At 49.0% G+C, this 25080-nt stretch overlaps 3 protein-coding genes across 13 annotated transcripts in view; 2 read left to right on the forward strand and 1 right to left on the reverse strand.

The window, feature by feature from the left end:
* Window positions 1–5370, reverse strand: part of NCAPD2 (non-SMC condensin I complex subunit D2) — an 80014-nt gene extending 74644 nt beyond the window's left edge. For 5 of the 7 annotated variants that reach the window (XR_010598930.1, XR_010598928.1, XM_065585920.1 and 2 more), the window contains exon 1: window positions 4882–5018. Coding sequence is in view for 3 of the 7 variants with exons in the window: in XM_065585920.1 (XP_065441992.1) it covers window positions 4882–5017 (136 nt within the window). In the remaining 4 variants the exon portion in view is untranslated. Of the gene's footprint in view, window positions 1–4881; window positions 5019–5228 lie in introns of those variants that run through there. The other 2 variants (XM_065585930.1, XM_065585927.1) reach the window with 2 other exon arrangements.
* On the forward strand, window positions 5277–6924 carry MRPL51 (mitochondrial ribosomal protein L51). 3 transcript variants are annotated; one of them, XM_005291306.5, is made up of 4 exons: window positions 5277–5410; window positions 5771–5864; window positions 5986–6093; window positions 6322–6924. In XM_005291306.5, exons 2-4 carry the CDS (start codon window positions 5780–5782, stop codon window positions 6516–6518), a joined length of 390 nt encoding a protein of 129 aa, XP_005291363.1. In that variant the 5' UTR covers window positions 5277–5410; window positions 5771–5779; the 3' UTR covers window positions 6519–6924. The 3 variants fall into 3 exon arrangements, with proteins under 3 accessions (XP_005291363.1, XP_023966923.1, XP_005291364.1); XM_024111155.3 differs by having other exon boundaries at window positions 5367–5397; XM_005291307.5 differs by lacking the exon at window positions 5277–5410 and adding an exon at window positions 5419–5532.
* A 6502-nt stretch (window positions 6925–13426) lies between these two features.
* Window positions 13427–20937, forward strand: VAMP1 (vesicle associated membrane protein 1). 3 transcript variants are annotated; one of them, XM_065586053.1, is made up of 5 exons: window positions 13427–13803; window positions 16873–17002; window positions 17156–17314; window positions 18171–18222; window positions 18677–20937. In XM_065586053.1, coding segments are annotated over exons 1-5 (360 nt in total). In that variant the 5' UTR covers window positions 13427–13801; the 3' UTR covers window positions 18694–20937. The 3 variants fall into 3 exon arrangements, with proteins under 3 accessions (XP_065442125.1, XP_042711023.1, XP_042711022.1); XM_042855089.2 differs by lacking the exon at window positions 13427–13803 and having other exon boundaries at window positions 16719–17002; XM_042855088.2 differs by lacking the exons at window positions 13427–13803; window positions 18677–20937 and having other exon boundaries at window positions 16719–17002; window positions 18171–18451.
* The last annotated feature ends 4143 nt before the right edge of the window (window positions 20938–25080 follow it).

Genomic DNA, 25080 nt, shown 5'->3' on the forward strand with positions numbered 1-25080 from the left:
GATTACTGTTCCCTTTATTACTGTCTGGACTCCTCCTGTCACCTGCCTCACTGCCTGAAGTGTTCTCCCCTGCCATCCCTTCTCTGGATCCAACAGCATCACGTCTCTGACTCGCTGGCCCCCCTGGGGATTCTTTTCTGCTTGGATGTCAAGTAGAGGAGAAGTCCCAAGGCGGTGGGAGAAGGTAAGTGTTGCTGCAGGGCTCAGGGCCCCAGATCCAATAGCAACATTTTCCCAACTCCCCGCACTACTGATTTCTGCTGCCGCAGGACCCTATCTCACTGCTACAGGACCATCCATGAAGCACATGCCAATCCTCCCTAATTTTCAGTAATCCTCTCAATTTTTTACGTCTTTACTAGGGCTGTTGATTAAATTGCAGTTAACTCACGGGATTAACTAAAAAAAAATAATTAATCACAATTAATCGCAGTTTTAATTGCACAGTTAAACAATAGAATCCTAATTTAAATGTATTAAATATTTGGATGTTTTTCTACATTTTCAAATAAATTGACTTCAATTACAACACAGAATACAAAATATACAGTGCTCACTTATATCTATTTTATTTTCAATTCACCTCATACAAGTTCTATAATGCAATCTCTTTATCCTGAAAGTGCAACTTACAAATGTAGATTGTTTGTTACATAACTGCACTCAAAAATGAAACAGTGTAAAACTTTAGAGCCTACAAGTCAACTTAGGGTAGGTCTACACTTACCTGGTAGTTCGGCAGCAAGCAAATCGAACTTCTGGGTTCGACTTATCGCGTCTTGTCTGGACGAGATAAGTCGAACCCGGAAGTGCTCGCCGTCGACTGCGGTACTCCAGCTCGGCGAGAGGAGTACGCGAAGTCGACGGGGGAGCCTGCCTGCCGCGTCTGGACCGAGGTAAGTTCGAACTAAGGTACTTCGAACTTCATCTACGTTATTCACATAGCTGAAATTGAGTACCTTAGTTCGAATTGGGGGGTTAGTGTAGACCTGCCCTTAGTCCTACTTCTTGTTCAGCCAACCGCTAAGACAAATAATGTTGTTTACATTTACGGGAGATAATGTCGCTGGCTTCTTATTTACAATGTCACCTGAAATCGACAACAGGTGTTCGCATGGCACTTCTATTGCTGGCATTGCAAGGTATTTACATGCCAAATATGCTAAACATTCGTATGCCCTTCATGCTTCGGCCACCATTCCAGAGGACATGCTTGCATGCTGAAGGACGCTTGTTTAAAAAAAAAAAAGTGTCAATTAAATTAGTGACTGAACTCCTTGGGGGAGAACTGTATGCCTCCTGCTGTGTTTTACACACATTCTGCCATATATTTCATGTTATAGCAGTCTTGGATGATGACCCAGCACATGTTGTTCATTTTAAGAACACTTTCACTGCAGATTTCACAAAACACAAAGAAGGCACCAATGTGAGATTTCTAAAGTTAGATACAGCACTCAATCCAAGGTTTAAGAATCTGAAGGGCTTTCCAAAAACTGAGAGGGACGACATGTGGAACATGCTTTCAGAAGTCTTAAAAGAGCAACACTTCGATGTGGAAACTACAGAACCCGAACCACCAAAAAATAAAATCAACCTTCTGCTGGTGGCGTCTGTCAGATAATGAAAATGAACGAGTCGGTCCGCACTGCTTTGGATTGTTGTCGAGCAGAACCTGTCATCAGCATGTCCCCTGGAATGGTGGTTGAAGCATGAAGGGACATATGAATCTTTAGCACATTGGGCACATAACTATCTTGCGACGTCGGCTACGACAGTGCCATGCAAACGCCTGTTCTCACTTTCAGGGGACATTGTAAATAAGAAGCAGGCAGCATTATCTCCCGTAAATGTAAACAAACTCGTCTGTGCGATTGGCTGAACAAGAAGTAGGACTGAGTGGACTTGTAGGCTCTAAAGTTTTACGTTGTTTTGTTTTTGAGTGCAGTTTAAAAAAACAAAACAAAACAAACAAAAAAACCACCACACAAATGTAGAAGTATGTAAGTTCAGCTTTTATGATAAGAGATTGCACTACTGTACTTGTAATGGGGGAGTTGGAAAATACTATATCTTTTTTTTTTACAGTGCAAATATTTGTAATAAAAAATAAAATATAAAGCACTGTACACTTGGTATTCTGTGTTGTAATTGAAATCAATATATTTGAAAATGTAGGAAACATCCAAAAATATTTAAATAAATGATATTCTACCAGGGCTTTGGAGCGGAGCCCAGAGCTGGAGCGCGGAGCAGCTCCAGAGCAGTGGAGCTGCAGGTTTTTGCCTGGAGCTGGAGCGGAGCCGGAGCACAGCTCCAAAGCCCTGTTTATTGTTTAATCATGTAATTATTCGCAATTTTTTTTTAAATCGCTTGACAGCCCTAGTATTTACAAAATTACTAATGCAGGCTTCAATCTACTAATCTTGTAAGTACGCACATTTTGTATAATACGTGTGTGTGTGTGATTCACTATCACTCAGGTCCACTAAAAACAGCAAATAGTGCTGTGGCTGCAGAGGGCATTCTCCACTTCCCTTGTGGCACAAGCAGACAGAGTCTGACAGGAGGCAAGCGTCAGCAATTCTGAATGGGTTGGGGCACAGCTGGATTTACCACAGAGGCTGCATATTGCGCTCTATCTGCCCCATGTGGACCCTAGGGGGCTATGTTAATGCACTCTAGGTACCTAGAGGACACCAACAGGGCTCACAGGAGAGACAACGTGCAACACACAGTCTATGGCTTGGGCGGTGAATCCAGCACCCCAAACACCATTGACAAGCACTGCAGCTTATCTTCTTGGACCCTCACTGCGCAGTCTGTAGGGGAGGAAAAGCTTGAGGAGGCAGTGATGGCAGAGGAGGAGAAATGGAACATGACATAGAAGGGAGAAGAGGAGGATCATCCCTGGAAGGAGGTCCAGGCCTGGGACTGACCAAGCTGATTAAGGACCCTAGGTGATGTATGAGGGTGGCTTTCCCAGGGCTGATCCTCCCTTTCTTCGTTTGTGGGTGTGTGTCAGGGGCACAATAGGGGTGGGACATCCCAACTCGCTGCTTGCCATAAACAGGGAGGGGAAGAGGAGGGAGATCTCCAAGCAAGCTCCCTATTTCCCTCCCCCCCCCCCAAACATTTCTAGATGTCTCAGAGCAAGACTGGCATCGCTACATGAAATCAAGTGCCTCCCCACCCCCCAGTGCTCCCCCCCACTCTCCCCACCAACCATTCAGCCTCTGTTGCCCCTCACTATCTCTGACTCCTGCACCGCACAGTGGCAGCCACATTGCTCGCGGGCTGGCTTCAACTCACTCAAACAGTGAAAACAATGAGGAGTCCTTGTGGCACCTTAGAGACTAACAAATTTATTTGGGCATATATATTTGTGGGCTATAACTCACTTCATCAGATGCATGGAGTGAAAAATACAGTAAGCAGCTATAAATATACAGTACATGAAAAGATGGGAGTTGCCTTACCATGTGTGTGTGTGTGGGGGGGGGGGGTGTCAGTGATAATGACACCAATTCAATTAGGGTGGATGTGGCCCATTCTCAACAGTTGACAAGAAGGTGTGAATATCAGAGGGGAAATTATTTTTTGTAATGACCCAGAGGGCATTTGCTGGCACATGATGGCATATATCACATTGGTAGATCACAGAATATCAGGGTTGGACAGGACCTCAGGAGGTCATCTAGTCCATCTACAGCCAAGCCCTAACCCTAAAATAACACCTACAGGATCTGTATCAATACCCACCTGGGGAAGTGAAGAAACATATTGACAGAGTCAGAAGGGTACCCAAAAGTCACCTACTACAGAACAGGCCCAACAAAGAAAGTAACAGAACACCACTAGCCGTCACCTACAGCCCCCAACTAAAACCTCTCCAATGCATCAAGGATCTACAACCTATCCTGAAGGATGATCCCTCACTCTCACAGACGTTGGGAGACAGGCCAGTCCTCGCTTACAGACAGCCCCCCAACCTGAAGCAAACACTCACCAGCAACTACACACCATACAAAAAAAAAAAAAACACTAACCCAGGAACCAATCCCTGCAACAAACCCTGTTGCCAACTCTGCCTGCATAACTATTCAAGGGACACTATCATAGGACCTAATCACATCAGCCACACCATCAGGGGCAAGTTCACCTGCACCTCTACCAATGTGATATATGCCATCATGTGCCAGCAATGCCCCTCTGCCACGTACATTGGCCAAACCGGACAGTCTCTACACAAAAGAATAAATGACACAAACCAGACATCAAGAATTATAACATTCAAAAACCAGTAGGAGAACACTTCAATCTCCCTGGACACTCAATAACAGACTTAAAAGTGGCAACTCTTCAACAAAAAACTTTCAAAAACAGACTTCAAAGAGAAACTGCAGAACTGGAATTAATTTGCAAACTGGACACCATTAAATTAGACCTGAAAAAAGCCTGGGAGTGGCTGGGTCACTACAAAAAATAATTTTCCCTCTGACATTCACACCTTCGTGTCAGCTGTTGGGAATGGGTCACATCCACCCTAATTGAATTGGTGTCATTATCACTGACCCCCGACCCTCCCGCCACTTGGTAAGGCAACTCCCATCTTTTCATGTGCTGTATATTTATACCTGCTTACTGGGCAGCCTCACTCCCAGGCGCCGCCAGACCGTAGGGAGATGGCGCCCATTTCCCTGGCTTCAGCCCCATTGACAGCAATAGGAGATGGCGGCCATTTTGAATAAGGGAGAATCCGTTTTCACGAGACCGGGAAAAACACCCCTAAAATTGCCAGAGTCACAATCACCTCGTGAGAGGCGGCACCGCTATTACCCGCATAGCTCGGGGAGGGGGGGGCAGAGCCGCGCCTCTTACCCGCCAGCTGCCCAGCAACCTGGGCTACAGACAGCACTTCCTGCACCACGTACTGCGCGGGACCCCCGCTGCGGAGCAGATCGCCCGGGGACAGGGGCAGGTGGAATTCCCAGGGGAGCGACGGCGACGACGGCATCTCCTGACTGCCAGGGAACAGGACCACGACGTGAGCGGCGCCGGTCTAGCCCCCCACCCAAGAGCCTGGCCTGCCAGCGCTGCCGGTCCGCCTCCTCCAAACAGTCAAAGCGCGCAGGCAAACGCTACAATCACTAGCTTCAGCGCCCTCGGAACACCAAGGAGCCAATCACAGCACAGACCGCGTTCTTCACCTCCATCCAATTACCCACATGCAAGCCCACCCGTCTCGGAACGGCCGGTTTCGCGCCAACTCCTCCCGCATTCGAATCACAACCGCCTCCTTGTTACCGGCGCCAATCAGAGGGCGGCTGGAACACAACAACCAATCAGACACCAGAGGCTCCTTCCACCTCTCAGTTCCCGGCCGCGCAACCGCTGGTCTGTGGCGCCGGTGAGGGGGGAGTGAATCTCTCGAGCCCGGATTCATAGTCAGCGTGTGGGGGAGGGGGCGTCCGGGGACAGCAGCTACCGTTGGTTTGGTCTGGACCCGTGGCTGGGAGCAGGGACACTGGGGTGCGCCAAGACAGGCCGCGCAGGGAGCGGTGCATTCTGGGAAGCAGCAGCCAGTTAAGATGGCTGTGTCTCGGCGGGGCTCGTGCTGTTACTAAGGCCCCCGGTCCAGTCGGGCCTGCCTGGCTTGTGCCCTGTGGTTCCTGTGGGGAGGGAGCGGGGAGCGCATGCCCGGTCGTCCCGCCCTTGCTGCGCGGGCTCTGTCGGGGCCGCTTCGGTGACCGGGGCTCTGTCTTTGCAGGGTGGGACAATGGGGACTCTGCTGCAGCTGGCAAGATGGGGCCTCTTGGGCCGTAGCCTCTCTCTGGTCCAGACCGCGAGGAGCCTCCACTGTGGTGAGCGGGGCGGGGTACGCACCCAGACCTTGTATTGCCCTCCCGGCCAAGCAAGGGCGACCTGCAGGGTCAGGCCCTTCTACTGATAATCTCGTTCTTCAGCAGTCTTCTCTGTTTCAAGGGGTCTCTAGCTGGATCCATGTGAAGTTGCCCCCTGAACCTAAAGAGGTTGATCGCTGGACAGAGAAACGAGCCTTATTTGGGGTCTATGACAATATAGGAATTCTAGGTAAGTGACCAACGGTGGGTCTGAGGATATCATGGGCAAAGGGATAGTAACTGGAACTCCAAATTGGGGGGTCAGGAGAGTAGAGGTTAGTCCTACTCTGGGGCTGGGGAAAATTTAATGATGTCAGAATGAATTGAGGTTGATGGGACCTGGGGCTAACCTTTCTGCTACCCTGGGTTTGTTTTCCTGTTACTGCATCTGTTTCCCCACTTACCCCTTCTTCCTCAGGAGACTTCCAGGTTCACCCCAAGGACTTGATCACAGGGCCCAGGTGGCTGCAAGGCTGGCGGGGAAATGAGCTACAGAGATGCATCCGCAAGAAGCAATTTGTAGGTCACCGAATGTTTGATCAGGATTACAAGAACCTTAACAAAAGGATCAGGTTCCTGTACAGACGTTTCAACCGCACTGGAAAGCACCGCTAGGAGCAGACCTGTGAGAGCCAGCCATGTGCCTCCTGGAAGGAATGACATCCTGGGTGTAACAGGTTTAGCACCTGGAGCTGTGTACAGATTGGGGTGTTGTAAAATCGTAATAAACTGAGTTTCTCTTCTACAACCACCTTCTACCTCTGATCCCACTTGAAGCTCAGTTCCAACCCACAGTCCCTCCTGCTTGTCCAGTCCTGAGCTCCCATTGCACACCTTTCCTGATTATTCCTTCACCACCACCACCCTTAAATTTCTCTTCTTACTGCTTCCTTTAGTTTGGATCCCCATATTGCTCTATTGCAACCCCTCCCTGTAGTATCTGGTTTCCAGCTTCATAGTTTGTCACACCAATCTTAATATTGAAATGACACAAAACATTAAATGTTTTCAATTATCAGCACTCGGACAACCTTGATTCCATTTTATAATTCTCCCAAAGAGTTGCAAGTCTCTTTTGTATTCTCCTTCTCCACTAATTCCCCATCTGCTACAGCTCACAGTTTAGTCATCTGTCTGTCCTTCAAAACCCTCCAATAAATTGACTTGAGTAATGCTGAAGTTACCTTAACAACCCAGAATTGAAGTTGCATTGAAATTTGTCTTAAAGGATGATTAATCCTTTTAATTCACACTACTTCCTGTGTTTAATCTCTATACACCTCTACCCCGATATAACGCGACCTGATATAACATGAATTCGGCTATAACGCGGTAAAGCAGTGCTGCGGGGGGGGAGGGGAGGGGCTGGGCTGCGCACTCCGATGGATCAAAGCAAATTCGATATAACTCAGTTTCACCTATAATGCGGTAAGATTTTTTGGCTCCCGAGGACAGCGTTATATCGAAGTAGAGGTGTATTTAATATACTCCCTGAACAGGTGAATTTTCTTAGCTAAAGATTACTAATGTAACTTAAGCAGGTGAAATTTAGATAAACCCTTTTTGAAATTTTCCCTGAAGTCAGGCTGTCATCAGGCTCTTTTGTAGGAACAGCCCTACTGGATCAGAGCTGGGGTCAAGTGCCCTGTCTCATACAGGGGCCAGTACCAGATCCTTCAGAGGCAGGTGTAAGAAATCTACAGTAGGCAGATCTATGGTACTCTGCCCCCCATTAGTTCACATTCTGATTTCTCACAGTTAGAGATGGGCTGAAACTAAGTATAACCCTGACTTTCACAATAAGCCAAAAATCAAGCTAATCCTATTTCAAAACAAGCCAATCCTTAAGAATCCCAACACTCTATGTGACTAGATTCCCCCCAGGGTGCAGTCTGGGACTGTGGTGGGCCTGCTGTGCACCCCTGATTCTCTCCCACCCCCTTGCCCTTGCTTCCTCCCCCTCTTGCCCCTGCTTGCCGGGAGCCGATCAGAAAAAAATGCAAAAAGCTACATGCCAAAAACTAGCCAACAAGCAGCTCACAAGCCAATTAAGCCAAAAACAAGCCCATTTTCTGTGGTTTTTTTTGTGGGTTTGGCATGTCTGCTTGTGGATGGAGTCTTACCAGTTCTCCTGTAATGAAGCATCAGGAGTTCGTTGGCTTCGCTGAAATGTCTGCTATGGGGAGCCCCTGATGTACCAAGGCCTCAGTGTAGAGACAGAGCTGAATGGGGAGTTCTGTGGTGTCCCAGGAGAAGCAGTGTTGCGTTGAGATGTTATTGCATCAAGAGTTAGCCTCAGTAAGGGAGCTGTGACAGAAGAACTGAGTTAATTTCCCTCCTTCCTCCAGTGGTGGGATAGACGTTGTGACTGGGGAATTGAAACAAGTAGCAGTCTCTCTTGGAGGAAGCTTTAGCTGGAGTCCTGGCAGAGACCCAGTAGTTTCCATTCTGATCCAGTGGGAGGCAGGAGTTGGAAACGTTTGCTGCTTGGGTTGTACCCCAACATGGAACACTGCTGAGCCCTTTGTCTGCAGAGGGACTGTAGCGGGGCGGCCTGGCTTCCAGGCGCCCCAGGAAGCGATGAGCCAGAAAAGCCGCCAGAGTGGGCGGAGCCACCGCGGCCTGTCCCCGCCCCCCGGAAGTCAAGGGGCGGGACAGGAAGTATAAAGGCCAGGCCCCAGCGCTCAGTAGCTGGCCGGCAGCGGGAGAGGACAGACGCTGGTGCCCGAGCTCCCACGGACCTGAGCCTGCCGAGAGCCCGGTACCCTGAGGAGGACTGGCCGAGCCTGCCGAGAGCCCGGTACCCTGAGGAGGACTGGCCGAGCCTGCCGAGAGCCCGGTATCCTGAGGAGCGGTCTGACGCTCCCCCTGCCGAGGGCCCAGAGGGAGCGTCAGACCTACCTGGTGCTTGGGGCCCGGAGGAGCCTATGATCTGCGACCCGGCAGACGGAACTCAGGAGGAGCAGGTACCCATGGAGGAGGAGATGGGAAGTGGCCCGGGGATAGCAGACCCCGAACCCATGTCAGTGTGTTGCGGTCAGGATCCCCACTGACTGCGCGGCAGACGGACTGCTGCGGATAGGGCCCCGGGCTGGAACACAGTGGAGTGGGTGGGCCTGTGTTTCCCCCCCTGCCACCCCACACCGGGTGGCAGTCTCTCCTCCTCCCTGTCCAAGGGGCCTGGGCCCCTGACTGACTATTGATTTGCTGCCCCGCCCTGACCTAGGGCCTGGGCTAACCCAAACTGACCCAGCCCCTGCTACAAGGCCTGGGCCACTGACTGACTACTGATGTGCAGCCCCGCCCTGACCCAGGGCCGGAGCTGTTAATTGTGTGCTCAGCCCCTGCATAAGGGCCTGAGCTCTGAACTGCTAAGTGTGTGCTCAGTCCCTGCATAGGGGCCTGAGCTCTGAACTGCTAAGTGTGTGCTCAGTCCCTGCATAGGGGCCTGAGCTCTGAACTGTCAATTGTGCGCTTAGCCCCTACCCAAAGGTCGGGGCCCTAACTGTTATTTGCTTTGTAGCGGGGCGGCCTGGCTTTCAGGCGCCCCAGAAAGGGACGAGCCCCACCCCGGAACTACTACAGGGACATAATGGAAGAATTCTGGCCCCTAGGAGGGTCAGCAATAGATCTCTAGTCAGGTGACAGAGGGCTGTCTCCTTAGACCTGGCTACAACTTTGGCTCTTACTCCACCTTGTGTACCTTCATGCCTTGATGGAAGAGCTTGAAAGCACTGCTCCTATGGAGGCTACAAACCCTGTCAGAGTGCTCCAGAGGTTATGTCTACACTACGGACCTTACAGCAGCACACCTGTACCGCTACAGCTGTACCACTCCAAGGTCTCCTGTGTAACCGCTCTATGCCAGCAGGAGAGAGCTCTCTTGCCGACATAGCGCTGTCCATACCAGCACTTTTGTCAGTGAAACTTATGTTGGTGAGGGAGGTGTTTTTTTCCACACCAGTGCTAGCATAGACAAAGCTTTAGAGTTTCTGACCATTGCTGCTGCTTCAGCCTATAAGGCATATGCTTGAGCTACCAAATTCTGCTATACAAAATATGAATGCAAGTACTTCCAGGGGCTTATTCATGTGGGTCTTTTAAATCTGTATCATCTGGAGGCATCCCAGTTAATGTTCCATCTTGATTTCCACTTTGGTGGGACCGTAGCCCTGTAAACACACCAAACAATTCTTGACAAAATTGAATGTTAGTGAAACTAAGTGTTAGTCAATCTTTTAATGGGAATAGGTAAAATAAAGGACATATCTCCTCCCAAAGCATGACTGCTTTCAGTTCTGTGACACAACTCAGGCTTTTCTGATTTTTTTTTTCACAATCTCTACACAACTGATAACATTTGTGAGTAGTAGGTGGAACAGCAAGGTGGCATGCCAAGGAGAATCGTAGGACTAGAAAGGACCTTGAGTCCAGTCCCCTGCACTCATGGCAGGACTAAGTATTATCCAGACCAGTGGTCTCCAAAGTGGGGTTTGGCTTCGGCAGTTCGTGTGGGAGTCTGAACAGCTTTTTTTTTTTTTTTTTTTTTTTTTTTTTTTTTTTTTGCTTCGGTGCAGCAGGGGGTGCGTGCTCAAAATTTTTTTACTGATGGGGTGCGCGATTAAAAAAGTTTGAAGACCACTGATCTAGACCATACCTGACAGGTGTTTGTCTAACCTGCTCTTAATCTCCAATGATGGAGATTCCACAACCTCCCTAGGCAATTTATTCCAGTGCTTTACCACCCTGACAGGAAGTTTTTCCTAATGTAGACTCATAGACTTTAAGGTCAGAAGGGACCATTATGAGCATCTAGTCTGACCTGCACAACGCAGGCTGTAGAATCTCACCCACCCACTCCTGTAACTAACCTATTGCCTGAGTTATTGAAGTCCTCAAATCGTGGTTTAAAGACCTCAAGGTGCAGAGAATCCTCCAGCAAGTGACCCATGCCCCACCCTGCAGAGGAAGGCGAAAAACCTCCAGGGCCTCTGCCAATCTGCCCTGGAGGAAATGTCCAACCTAAACCTCCCTTGCTGCAATTGAAGCCCATTGCTGCTTGTCCTATCAGAGGTTAAGAAGAGAGAATTTTCTCCCTCCTCCTTGTAACAACCTTTCATGTTCTTGAAAACTGTTATGTCCCCTCTCAGTCTTCTCTTCTCCAGACTAAACAAACCCAATTTTTTCAATCTCCCCTCATAGGATGTTTTCTAGACCTTCAGACCATTTTTCCAGTTTGTCCAGATCATTTTAAATTATAATCCTATCCTCCAAAGCACTTTCAACCCCTCCCAGCTTGGTATCGTCCTCAGACTTTATACATGTACTCTCTCTGCCATTATCTAAATCATTGATGAATATATTGAACAGAACCAGACCCAGAACTAATCCCTGTGGAACCCCACTCATTATGCCTTTCCAGCTTGACTGTGAACCATTGATAACTCGGAACAGTTTTCCAACCTTATAGTAGCTCCATCTAGGTTGTATTTCCCTAGTTTGTTTGAGATGGTCATGCAAGACAGTATCAAAAGCCCTACTAAAGTCAAGATATATCACATCTACCGCTTCCCCCCATCCACAAGGCTTGTTACTCTGTCAAAGAAAGCTATCAGGTTGGTTTGACATGATTTGTTCTTGACAAATCCATGCTGTTACTTATCACCTTACTATTGTCTATTCTATCTTACTGCAAATTGATTGTTTAATTATTTGCTCCATTATCTTTCCAGGTACAGTAGTTAAACTGACTGGTCTGTAATTCCCCCGGTTGTCCTTATTTAGCTTTTTATAGGTTGGGACTATATATGCCCTTTTCCAGTCTTCTGGAATCCCATTTTCCATGAGTTTTCAAAGATAATTGCTAATGGCTCAGATATCTCTTCAGTCAGCTCCTTGAGTATTCTAGGATGCATTTCCTCAGGCCCTGGTGACTTGAAGACATCTAACTTGTTTAAGTAATTTTTAACTTGTTCTTTCGCTATTTTAGCCTCTGATCCTACCTCATTTTCATTAGCATTCACTATGTTAGACGTCCATTCATCATCAACTTTCTTGGTGAAAACCGAAACAAGTCATTAAGCACCTCTGCCATTTCCACACTTTCTGTTATTTCCCCCCCTGCCCCCATAGAGTGATGGGCCTACCCTGTGCTTGGTCTTCCTCTTGCTTCTAATGTATTTGTAGAATGTCTTCTTGTTACCCTTTATGTCTCCAGCTAGTTTGATCTCATTTTGTGACTTTTTAATTTTCTCTCTACATACTTGTGTTGTGTATATTCATCCTTTGTAATTTGACCTAGTTTCCACTTTTTGTAGGACTCTTTTGATTTTTAGATCATTGAAGTTCTTCTGGGTAAGCCAGGGTGGTCTCTTGCCATACTTCCAATCTTTCCTCCACAGTGGGATAGTTTGCTCTTGTGCCCTTAATAATGTCTCTTTGAAAAACTACCAACTGTCTTCAATTGTTTTTCCTCTTAGACTTACTTCCCATGGGATCTTACCTACAAACTCCCTGAGTTTACTAAAGTCTGCCTTCTTGAAAGCCATTGTCTTTATTTTGCTGTTTGGGGGGGGATAGCTCAGTGGTTTGAGCATTGGCCTGCTAAACCCAGGGTTGTGAGTTCAATCCTTGAAGGGGGCATTTAGGGATCTGGGGATTGGTCCTGCTTTGAGCAGGGAGTTGGACTAGATGACCTCCTGAGGTCCCTTCCAACCGTGATATTCTATGCCTACCATTTCTTAGACTCATTAACTCTACCATTTCATGATCACTTCCACCCAAGCTGCTTTCCACTTTCAAATTCAAAACGAGTTCTTCCCTTTCTGCCAAAATCAACTCTAGAACAGCCTCTCCCCTAATAGCTTTCTCCACTGGAGAGGCAAATGAATCAACACATTGGAGCCCTGCACCAGCAATCCTGGCTAATGCAGGGGAAGGCAATGATGTGTGGCAGAAGTTTGGCTAGTGTCACCTGCCGCTGTGGAGTCTCTGAGTCATGAAGGGGAAGCTGCAACATAGAGTCAGTTCTCCGCATTGGGGGTGGGGCGGCAGTCCCTAGCCCCAACTTCTTTCAGGGCTGAACCACGTGTGAGCTGCGCTGTGGTGACGTTGGTACATCAGGCTGTGATGCCATGGTGATTATTTTTTTCAGTCTGATGCGATCACACTCCACTGTTATAATGACGTCTTGATGATCTCAGTCTGCAGCTCGGCCCTGCAATGATTGCGTCTGCTCCAGGCTGGATTTTCTGGGCTTCTTTCCCCTTTAAGGGGCCCTCTTCTTTCCCGTGTAAACACCCATTATCTATCTCCCGCTGCGCAGCTTTCTCTGACCGCAGGGAGAGGGCCCCGAGGGGCTTCCTCGCCACGACCATACTCACCGGGGGGGGGGGGGGGGCGCGGGCGCGGGGTTAATCGCCCTTTAAGAATTGTAGGCGTGGCCTGAAAGCTCGGTGGCGCGAGGCCGGAGGAAAGTACAGTGATTGGTTTAGGGAACAGGTAGCGAACGTTCTCATTGGGCAGAAGTCCACGGGGCGCGCGGGGGGGGGGGTCTGGAACGGAGGCTGCAGCTCACAAAAAACGGGTTGGAGGACCGTCACACGACGGTTGGCTGGTGCTAGGCTATAGCTGTTTGGTTGTGCGGGTAGAGAGGTAGCAGCCAGACCTACAGGGTGCCTAGGCTGGCGCTTAGGGAAGCACTTGGCTGACGGTGCGAAGGGACATTGCAGACAGGAGGGGGCGTGGCCGTGGCCGCGTTGATTTGCCGATGGTGGGCGTGGTCAAATAGCACCAGACTATAGGGTGGGGGCCGTAGTGGCGCGACAGCTAAAACCCGAGGCAGGCACAGGACAGGTGCCGGGTAGACGCGGAGCGCGTGTTCTCAGCCCGGCGGAGCCATGTAAGTATTGGGGGCCCCGCGCTCCCCAGGGTTCCGGCGCCGAGTCGCGCATTGTCGCAGCTGTGGCTCTGCGGCCCCCGAGCGGGGATTGGGCGCTGTGCCGTGCTGCAGTCTCGTCTGGGGCTGAGCAGTCTGCAGGGAGGGGAGGCTCCTCTGGCCCGTAGGATGTATCCGCCACCTCCTTGGGAGAAGGGGCAGCCTGCGTGCCAGTACCGGCCGCCTCTCCCCGGCTCCTGGCAGCTCCCCACCGCCACAGGATTGGCTTCCCCATCTCTATTGGTGAGAGTCTCGGCTGGCACGAAATGGCCCTTCCTGCACCTCTGCCTGGCTCCCATCAACGTCTGTGGCCAGACCTGCCCTGCACAGCGGCGTCTGCACTTTTCCGGCCGGTGATCACGCCAGCCTGCCCTGCTCTGCTCTGCCCGGCCACCAGCAGCAGCAGCAGCAGCATCTGCGCTCGTGTGTCGTGTCTTGCTTGCAGCAGCTTTCCCTCTGGCCCCTGCAGTCCACGCCCAAGGGCTCAGAGGCTGGGGGGTGTCTCTTGCTGTGCGGGTCTTATAGGAAGAGGCTCCGCCATGGAGTTCCATGTTCTAGGGGACTGCCCGGGGATCCTGCTCCGTGCACCCCTGCGCATCAGTGGTGCCTGTCAGGCAAGGCACCAGGTGGTTCTGGCTCCCAGTAGCTGAAAGTAAGAGGTGCGTGGGGGGAAAGGGGGAGGTAAGAGTCTCTTTACCCATGTCGTAATGACATTTGGAATAGGCTCTCCTCTCCCTGTAGGGGCTTGCCTGGGTTTGGGAGGCAGCTTGTCTGCCCTGTGGGCCCAGGGAGCTGCTCTGAAAGTGTGTGTCTTTCTCTTCTCCCCTCTCCCAAAAAATTTGCAGGCTCTAGTTGTCCCAGCTCAAGTGGTGGGGTGGTGCTGGTTAGTTTCTTGGGTGCTGCAGGAGGGGAACTTATAAGCATCCTCATTTGTAGTGGTCCTGTGTTGTGAATGCTTCAAGTAGCTGCATTCCCGTGATCAGCTCCCCAGACTGGGAAATACAGCCTTAATTCCTAATTGACAGAAATCAGTTAAAGATGACTGGGGGCAGCAAGATACTTGTTGTCCAGCTGGGCAGATCTCAACAGCCTGCCTGGTGATTCCAGTCCTGCATGCACATATGCAGGTTTACTGCTAGACTCAATTCCCTTCCCTCGCTTCTGTTTTTTTTCTTTAAAGTTGGCCCTTATTTATTGTCTGGCATTAGACACCTATGTGCCATAGAATCCTAGAAATGTAAGTCTGGAAGGGACCTCCAGGTCAAGTCCAGCCTCCTACACTGAGGCTGGGAGAAGTAAACACAAATCAGGTCCAACCTGTTTTTAAAAACCTCCAGTGATGGGGGAATTCCACAACCTCCCTTGAAAGCCTATTCTAACCCTTATAGTTAGAAAGGTTTTCCTGATATCTAACCTGAATCTCCCTTACTGCAGAGGAAGCCCATTACTACTTTTCCTACCTTCAGTGGACATGTAGAACAATTGATCACAATCCTCTAATATCCCTTAACATATTGGAAGCCTGTTATCAGGTTCCCCCTCACTATTCTTCTTCTCAAGACTAAACATACCCATTCTTTTTAACCTTTCCATATAGGTCAAGTTTTTTAAACCTTGCCTTTTTTTGTTGCTCTCCTTTGGACTCTCTCCAATTTGTCCACATCTTGTGCCCAGAATTGGACACAGGACTCCAGCTGAAGCCTCATCAGTGCTGAGCAGAGCGGAACAATTACCTCCTGTGTCTTACATACAACACTCCTGTTAATATATCACAGAATGACATTAGCCTTTTTTGCAACTGCATCTCATTGTTGACTCATTTTCAATTTCTGATCAACTATAACTCCCAGATCCTTTTCAGCAGTACTACCACCTAGCCAGTTATTCTCCATCTTGTAGTTGTGAACTAAGGACATGGCTACACTTGCAGACGTAGAGCACTTTGAGTTAAACCAGCCTTCGTAGAGCGCAGTAGGGAAAGTGCTGCAGTCTGTCCACGCTGACAGCTGACAGTGCACTGGCGTGGCCACATTAGCAGCTCTTGCAATGGCCATAGAGAGGAGTGCATTGTGGTAGCTATCCCAGCATGCAAGTGGCTGCTGCGTGCTTTTCAAGTGAGGGGGGTGGGGTGGAGTGTGTTGTGTGTTTGTTGGGGGAGAGAGAGAGTGGGTTTTTGTGGGGCTGAGAGCATGTTGGCATGCTGTCTTGTAAGTTCAGACAGCAGCAGACCTCCCTCCCGCCCCTCTCTCACACAGCATTCCACAGTAGCGGTGTGCATGCAGGCTGTCAGAAACGGAGCTTTGAAAGGGCATTTCCGCATTCCTTCCAGGAGTTCAAAACAATGACAAGAGTGGCCACTTGATTTAAGGGGATTATGAGACGTTTCCAGAGGCTGATCAGAGTAATGCAACACCTTGTTCACACCGTGTGTTGTAGCCAAGGTGCAGCAAATGTTATTCCTCTCGCCAAGGTGGAGTACCAGGAGCGCTTTAGCTGCGGAGTCAGAGCGCTCTACGTGCCTTCCCAGTGTGGACGGGGAGTGTGCTAGTGCGCACAGGGCTCCTTTATTGCGCACTAACTTGCAAGTGTAGTCAAGCCTGAAGTCTACTACATCACACTTGTTTTTAGTGAATTTCATCTTGTTAAATTCAATTCCCCAATTTCTTACGGTCGTTTTCAATTCTAAACCTATCCTCCAAAGTGCTTGCCACTCCTCCCAGCTTGGTGTCATCCATGCATTTTATAAGCATAATTTCAATGCTATTATCCAAATCATTAATGAAAATATTCAGTAGTGCTGGACCCAGGATTGACAATCCTGCCCCTCCTCCCCCCCCCCCTTCCCCAACCCCCATGGGACCTCACTACATATCCTCTCCCAGTATGAGATCCTGTATCAGTTCTTGAGCTTTCTCCTGGCTTTTTAGTTTGGGACTTGACTCCTGAGTTCTGCTTTTCTCTTAAATCTGAGGTTCGTAGATGGACCCATATTACTTTGTTTCCTCTGTTGGGTATGTCTCCTTGTCTCATCAGGTCTGATCCAGCTCAGCACTCTGCTCCCAGGGCCCCAGAAGGGGGTGCTCTTGGTGGGGGTCCCCCTGGGCCTCCCCCCAACATAAGTAGTAACCTTCGGCTGCAGCAGTCCCAGGCCCAGATGGAGGAGGTAAGTCAGTGTCTCATGAGCTTGGTCTCTTATTATTTTGTATTATCATATTGCCTAGGACTAGTGAGATGGACTAGAATCCCGTTTTTGCTTTTGTGCCTCCCTCTGTACCAGTGTAACATGCTTTTTTTTTTTTTCTTCTTCTTTTTGCAGGTGGTGAGCATAATGAGTGTGAATGTGGAGAAAGTGCTGGATCGAGACATAAGGCTTACCGAGATGGATGGCAAGGCAGAGGCACTTGAGGCTGGTGCCTCAGTGTTTAAAACTAGTGCAGGAAAGCTAAAGAGGAAGTACTGGTGGAAGAACTGTAAGGTGAGTCTCCCAACCCTTTCATCTACCTTCCAATGAGGCCAGATCTGAAGTTGTTCCGTGTCTCCTTTGGCTGCATCCAGAGGCCATGGGTGGGGGGGTGGCACATGCAGGGTCACATGATGTGGCCGGGCCCCTCCCTGCCGAGCAGCTGGGCCAGCAAGCCAGGCATGGAGAGGCAAAGGCAGGAGTGGAGTGGTGTATGACTTGAATTTTTCTGGGGTTGTGCCCCTCCCTCTCTTCTCCCTTCTCCCCCACTCCCCGTCAGCAGGCACAGGTAGTCTGTGGCTGCATCAAAGTGAAGCTGGGGTTATAAGACAGTTGCATTTTGTACAGTTAGGGCTGTGGTTTCAGCATGAAGCTGCCCCAAGCCCTCTTTGGAAGGCAAGGTACACAGGAAGGAGAATGACCTGGATCTCTTCATACCCTCCCTGAGGGGTTGTGGAGTGCAGCCTTCCGCTGAACCCCTGCTGCTTCCTCGCTACTCTGCATGAAAGGCCTTAGGGACTGATTGTGGGGGTGGGGAGAAGATTAGAGATGGGAATCAATTGGGTCAGCACTGCATCCATGGCCTAGGATTTGAAGAAAACTTGCTGTGCTGCTAATTAGGACTTGCTGCTCCCCCTTCTTTGGAGACTCCTGACCCAACCTGGACATTCATCTCTTGGCTGTTTGAAGCAGGTTCGTGACACTGGGGGTTGGAAAGAGGAAATGCTATTTTGCACCAGGCCATGCTGTATGGAAGGACTGGAACCCTGAGCTTTCTTGTCTCTAGGGTGTGGATGAGATGCCTTGGGAGTGCTCAACCACATAATAACCCCTTCTGAGAGTATTAACCCTTCATAATCTTTCTCCCCAGATGATGATCATGCTTGGAGTGATCTGTGCCATTGTGATGGTGGCGATTGTACGTAAGTACCATATAGAATCTGAATGGAGGGTCAGGGAGCCCCCAAGTCCTGGAAAATGCCACCGTCTCCCTTTTGGTTAAGGGACTGAAGGTCTGAGAGTACCCTGCATGTTCAAGTGGTAGCTTCTGCCTTCTGGTTAAGGGAAAAGGTACCTTCCAAATGCCTGGTGAAGGGTGGAGTATCTGGGAAACTCTACAGGGAAATGGTATGTTCGAAATAGCATATAAAGGACCCAATCTGAGAGCTCTTTCTCTTTGGGGGAAATGGGACCTTCCCTCTACTGGGACAGAGGAGTTCTTCCCCCAAGTGTGAAAGGCATGGGAGTGGAAGGGTTGGGAAGTCCCTAACTTGGCTGGGGGTTTGTAGGCCTCAGTTGCCTACTGTGGGGACCTTGGTATAACTTGCCCTCTTGTTTTCTCCTTTCTCTTTTCCTTCTGTTGCATTCTGTCTCCAGTTTACTTTTGTACTTGAGAATGTGACCCTTCAGTCTGCAGTCCACCTTCCCCTCTTCCTGTCTCCTTCCTTGCCCACGCTCCCCCCTCCATGTGGCTGCTTCATCTTCAGTTCTTTTGTTGGTTTTGTTTGTCTTCTGTGTAAGATTCTGAAGCAACTCTCCTGGACCTAGGCTTAACGCCTTCAACATCTGCTGCAGCCTCAGGGAGGGTCAGCTCACTGGGGGGGGGGGGGGGGGGGAGATGTTGCTTCCATTCTTATGTTTGAGGGTAACTTTTTTTTTTAATCCGAATTTGAGTGAGGCATGGCTTAGGTGTCCCCTTCATCACAGCTGTACCTAAAGGGTGTAGTTCAGCAATGTGAGCTTCCTCAAAGCAGTTCCCTGGCAGTGGTGAGCCTAGAGAGCAGGAGGGGGACTCCAATGTGAAATTGATTAGAGTAGTGCCTCACCTCAGAGGAGAGCATCTGGCCTCAGCTCTTGTGGAGTTTCCCTTTAACTGCTGAAGTCTAAACTAGTTTATGGTGGTCACTTATCCTTCAGCTTCCCACAAATAGTGATGAGTTGTGTCTTGCTCATGTTGTGGCAGCTCTCAGCTTCATAGAATGCAACAGGAAGGGTTGATGATCCTTTTTCCTACACCACAAGGACAACAGCAATTGTTCTATCGGGGGTTGGTATTCCTGTAACTGGTACAGACTTGTCAGGATGTCATCCTGGTTAGCTACTGGCATGCATTTTACTGAGGAAGTCCAGGGCGTGGAGGGAACAGGACTAGTAGAGGGAGTGAGAGGGAATTCTGGATTTTTCTTGCTTCATCAAGCTGTGTGCCTCTTTCTGTTGCGTGAAGGGAGACATGGGTTGGGGAGTCCCAGGTGGGGGGAGTCTCTGTTGCTTAAATAGTCAGCTGAGCAACTGCACCCTGTCTGTATTTCTGGGCAAGTCCCCATCTTCTGCTCTGTTCTTTCTCCAAAGCCTCATTCTCAAGGAGTTACAAAAAATGGTAGTAAAGTAGAGTTCTGCGCTGAGAAAGAGCTTTGGGAAAATGTCTTGAACTCAATATTCAGCAACTCTTGGATCTCAGCAAATCTGCTTGGTTCACAAGCTTAAAACTTCTCTATATGTGAATGCTACAAACTCTAGTTTAGACTTTTGAGTCCAGACTGGGCTCTCCAAGGTTTCTGGGAAGGTGGGGAGTTGGGAGCAGGTGAAACTGTATAACCTACTGTGGGTAAGTCACTTCTCTTGTGCCCCCATTTTCCCATCTGTGAAAAGAGCTACACTGCTCCTCTGAGTCCTTGAAGTGTTGTGGTGAATTCTGTGGATGAAATGAGCTGCACAGTTTGTGTGCAAGTCCCTACAGAACCTCTTGTGAGTATTTTGTTCTCAAACAGAACCACTGAGGGAAGAGTGTAGGGAGAAGGAGCAATGCTCCCTGTATTCTGCACCAGAAGGAAGGCTTCCTCAGTTCAGGGAGCCCTGGCTATGAATTAGAATGCACTGGGACTTATGTGCAGGGACCAATGATGCTGGGAAGAGGGATGCCATCTGTGGGGCTTCATGGGTGTAAGGTAGACGGAATGCTAGTAAAGGAAAAAAAGACTCTCTTGCAATAGGACATTCTGGGAAGGGTATGGGTTTTGCTTGCTCATCTCCATGAACCAGCATTTCATTTGCGCTGAGTCCATATCCCTGTAATTCCGCATCCCTCCCCACCTTGGGGATGGCAAAACTGAAGATCTGGAGTGAAGTGGCCCTTGTTCTTTGAGTGCTTCCCACTATCCTCTGTTGAATTGAGCTGTGGAGATGGATGGACAGAAGTACATCTGCTGAAGAGGAGCTAGGGCCTGATTGTGCTGATGCCATAATTTGTGGGGAGGGCAAGCAAGATGATGCAGGGCTCCCAAGCCAGCAGGTATTGCTCAAACTTTCTTGGACAAGCCCTCCCCATCCCTCCTGTTCCTCCGGGGCTGAGGCCTCTGGGCTGTTTCTTCCATTTATCTTTCTGTTGGGGATTTGTATGTTGTGCCCCTCTTTCTGGTTCTTGGTGTGTGGGCAAAAAAAATTTCCCCACCCCTGTCGTTCTGAGCCTAAAGCCAGGAACTTCCTTCCCTGTCTACGTGGCTTCAGTGGCTGTCTCACACATGTGTGATTTGTGTCTTTTCTCTATTAAACACAACTGTAACCTTCTCGTTGGGCATGTATAGCACCCACCTCATGTACTTTGAACTCTCTATGCTAATAAACACAGTTCCACTCCCTTACTTTTGTCTGCTTGGTCTGCATATAGGTGGGGAAGGGTGGCCCTGGACTACTGCTGGGGCTGAGCGAGCGGGGGCTGACTCCTTCGTGTCTAGCCTGAACCGCTCCAGCGGGTGAGAAGGGGGAAGGTCATACACCTTCTGCAATTCCAGGGTTGGGAAAACGAACCTCTTGTCTCTAGGGCAGTGGTTCTCTTCTGGATCTTAAGTGCATAGCTGGTTCTGAGTCATTCTATTTTACTGTATCTCAAGTATGCCCTTGAGAGGAAAGGTGACAACTCCGAACCCTGTTACTATCAGCGTCAGGAACCTGGGTTAGTAATTGGTGCTTGGCCCATAGAATGTAATGGAGCCTGACCTACCTGGCTCTTCTGCTGTACACCATCAGGCAGTGTCTTGTGTCCAAGAGGAAGAGCATTAGGTAGGAGTGGTAACTTATGAGAGGGCAGACAACTGTTCATAATGAGGGTGGGGGAAGATATGTACTCTGCCTCACTGAAAACAGACTTTACTAAGGCTAGAAGTAGTGGAGTCCAGTGCTGTTTGAACTGTGTTGCAACTGGGAGGTTATTAGAGACAGTTCAGAGGAAATGTAGGAATGAGGGGCTCAAAGGAGATGTCCATAAACAGAAGGACACTGAAAGACCTGGAGTTTAAATTTAAAAAGGAATTTAAAGGAGACCATCCCATTTATCAGATGGGGTAGTTAGTGGGTGCAATATGTAGGGAAGGGAGTCAGAGGAAAAACACAACTAGAGAAGAGGGAGTTGAGAGCTACACCCCCCTAAGACAAGGAGGAGGTAATTCCCTTTGAAGAAGGGAGTTATTGAGGAAACACCGATCAGAGGAAAGGGGTCTTGGTGGTGCTCTATATATGTGGTTCCTAAGCTGTGGGCTGTGACAGAGTCCCAGGTGTTCTGCTGGAGTGGAGTTTAAGGGGGCATTGCGTGCTGGTGGCCCCTGAGCCTTTCTGTCATTTCCGGGTAGGGTGTGCCTGTGAAGGATTGGGGCAGATGGGTGGGTTACTGGGGCAGGGCTGCTAGGTGACAAGCTCAGGTACTTAGTGGGCTGTGGAAGCGTTGGCAGGGACTAGCTGTGGCACTGGTCTGGAGCACCCCCAGCACCCCTGTCTCCCCCTTTCCCCAAGATTTAGTCAGGGGTATTTTTAGTACAAGTCATGGACAGGTCATGGGCTGTGAATTTTTGTTTACTGTCTGTGACCTGTCCATGACTTTTACTAAAAATACCTGTGACTAAAATGTAGCCTTAACAATAATGTATGCAAGATGTCCAGATGCCCACAAAGTGACACTGACAGGCATTTACTCATTAAGATACCCATGAAGGCATGGTAGCAGAGTGGCATTAAAAGTCAAACATACGTTCAGCTGTCCACAAAAAAGGTAGATACTCAGACTGACAGTCACACATACTTTGAACCAATGCTATAATGAAAAGAAAGTGAATTCACTTCAGACGAACAATGAGAGACTTTGTAAGACTATTTGTGCATGCTGCCATACATGCAAAGACAGAGGGACTCCGAGTGGTAATGATAGTCCCATACATTCACAGAAATGTCACTGATGCTTTATTAGCATGCTACCTTATGCTGCCAAAGTGTAAAAGAGACAGACATCTTTTGCATGTCTGTCAGGCAAATACAGTTGCCAGAACAGGGTTTCATGCTGTTTGGGGTTCCCTCTGCTTAGTCCATTTGTCATGTATCTTGTCATTTATGTCCTGATGCAGTGACAGATGATTTTATAACATAATGGCATCTCTCATGTTGCTCTCCTGTCTCCAAGCATTGGGCACCATGTTGCACACAGTCAGAGACAGACTCCTATCCTAATGGCCGGGCAGTGCCATTATAATTAATGATGTTTCATGACCTCCATTGCAAGGTTGACCTTTCTAAGTCCTCTGACTAAACATGTTGATTTTAGATTCCTTTTGAAATTTGGTGTGCCACTGAAGGCTACTGGGTAGAGTTAGTGACCCAAATTTGGGATCACTTGAGCTATAGGTTGGGGAGAAAAAAAACTGAATAGCCTTTTTCAAAAAAGGGGTGTGTGGGGGCACGTGCTCTGACCTGCAGATTAAACTGTTGATGTGATGTCAGTCAAAATGGTCTCAATCTGTTTAGTTTTACCCAAAGTACATTTTTGAGGGACCAAATGTGAAAACAGTATTTAAGAAAATGGTCAATTTTTGTACAGTGCCACTGTACCACTACAGAAAAATGTCAGGAGTGTTTCCATTCCCACCATTTTATATGCTTTAAAGCTTGACTGTCTTGTAAGTGCTCTCAAATCTGAACAGTTACTTGGATTGATTTGAAATGTGGTGTGCCTCTAAATTTGGGGTCACTTGGTCATGAGATGCCCAAGTTACAGAGCCACCTTCCAAAAGATGGTTTCCGTCTGCTGCCTTGTGCTATTAAACTGAGAGGTACTAATGACTGGATGAATCATACCTTGTTGAGAATGAGGATTGTGAACTCACCCTTCAGTTAATGTAACTAAGAATAAATTTATCACAAGCGCCTACTTATGACAAAAGAGTTTTGGACTGAGTGGCTGGAGCTTGCTACAATTTGTGAGTTATAGGTAGTAATTTTATTTTTTTGGGGGGGGAATTAGACATGTGAATGGTTCCTGGGAGGGAAGAGTTATTAGGGGGTGGAAGGAGGAATTGGGGGAGAGGGGTTTGGTGCTACAGTGAGTAGGGGGTGTATGGGGATGGATTATAGGTCAGAGATGTGGGAATTAGAGAGAGGTGGGAGTGGGACACTGAAGGGGGAATGGCTGAGTGGCAGGAGGACTGGGGAACAACTAGGGGTAGGGGCACCTAGCAGCCCCACATTCTCCCTTTCCGTGTGTGTGACCAGACCTGGGGGACTCTTGCTCCTTTAGGGGAGTTGGAGTCCCCATTCCTGCCCCTAGGGCCATCTATAGTGCTTGGATGCCCCACCCCATGTCAGCTGGGTTGTGGGTGGCTTGCCCTTTTGGGAGGATCATAGGCCCCCTCTCGGCTCCCATGTAAGCCAGGATCTGGGGAAGTCTTGCTGCTTTTGATGGGAAGCTGAGAACAAGTATACTTCATGCATATTACAGGCTCTAATCTAAAGTACTCATGAGGGCATTGGGAACCTGCACTGAGATGTGTGGAGCAGTTCACATGCTGTTGTTTCAGGCTGGGGTGTTCTTAATCAGCTGGGATCATCACATTGAGAAGAATGGGCCACTTCACACCTTTCAGAGCCTCCTATGCTGCAGATGGCTGTATAGAGGAACTTTTTCCCTCCATTGTCCCTCTATCCTTCCTGTTTAAAGGAGGACACTTCTAAGAACTTGTCTTCATGTACAGTGCTACACCATGTACTCCTGGGGGAATTCTACACCACTGTGCATGTCCATAATTAATGGACCATGCATATTTAAAATGTTTTTTGCAGAAAATAGCTTCTGCAAGATAATTGCTGCAATTATGCCTTTTGCCCACCGGAGGGCACTGTTGTGCTAGAACACAACAGCTGCTTCCACCCAGCTAGGGAAGAGAGAGAGAGCCTGTAGTGCCTTCCTCACAGCACCTGTCGGCCCAGGTCAGGAGACAGGGACAGTGGGGGGGGAAAAAAGACAGCATAGAGCTGCCTGGGAGGTTAGATGGGCTCCTAAGGGCTAGTGGGGAAGAACAGATTGGGGCAGGGGCTGAATGGGAGTGGAGGCACAGGGCCACATGAGGATGGGTGGGGTGCAAGACCACACGTGGGAAGGGAATCCCTGAGTAGGGGCACAGAGACACATGGGGATGGGGGAGTGAGTGAGTGGGGGTAGTGGGACATATGAGGTGCAGGCACACATGGGGACAGGGGCAGATGTGCATGACTGAATAGGCAAGGCTAAGAGTCAGCCAGGATATGCATGGGGGAATCTCTCTAACAATCCCTCCCTGCCCCCTAAAAAAACCTGTTCCATATTTTTCCCATCCATACCCAACAACCCTCCAAGTTCACACCCAGGCTTCTTCCCTGCAATTATTTCCCTTTCTTTCAGCTCCTCTGTTATCCCTCACTCCCCCAAGCCTTTGCATTGGTTCTGAGGGGTGCAGGAAATATATGGTTCTGTATTGTAGTTTAAATGA

Source organism: Chrysemys picta, chromosome 1 (assembly GCF_011386835.1).
Source record: "Chrysemys picta bellii isolate R12L10 chromosome 1, ASM1138683v2, whole genome shotgun sequence".
In the NCBI taxonomy this organism is placed as follows: domain Eukaryota; kingdom Metazoa; phylum Chordata; order Testudines; family Emydidae; genus Chrysemys; species Chrysemys picta.

Coding starts and splice junctions, on each gene's coding strand:
- MRPL51 (XM_005291306.5), top strand. CDS start 5,780: ATGGGGACTCTGCTGCAGCTGGCAAGATGGGGCCTCTTGGGCCGTAGC. Junction 5,865..5,985: donor CGCGAGGAGCCTCCACTGTG/GTGAGCGGGGCG, acceptor CTCTGTTTCAAG/GGGTCTCTAGCTGGATCCAT. Junction 6,094..6,321: donor TGACAATATAGGAATTCTAG/GTAAGTGACCAA, acceptor CTTCTTCCTCAG/GAGACTTCCAGGTTCACCCC.
- VAMP1 (XM_042855088.2), top strand. CDS start 16,853: ATGTCTCCTTGTCTCATCAGGTCTGATCCAGCTCAGCACTCTGCTCCC. Junction 17,003..17,155: donor CCCAGGCCCAGATGGAGGAG/GTAAGTCAGTGT, acceptor TTCTTTTTGCAG/GTGGTGAGCATAATGAGTGT. Junction 17,315..18,170: donor ACTGGTGGAAGAACTGTAAG/GTGAGTCTCCCA, acceptor CTTTCTCCCCAG/ATGATGATCATGCTTGGAGT.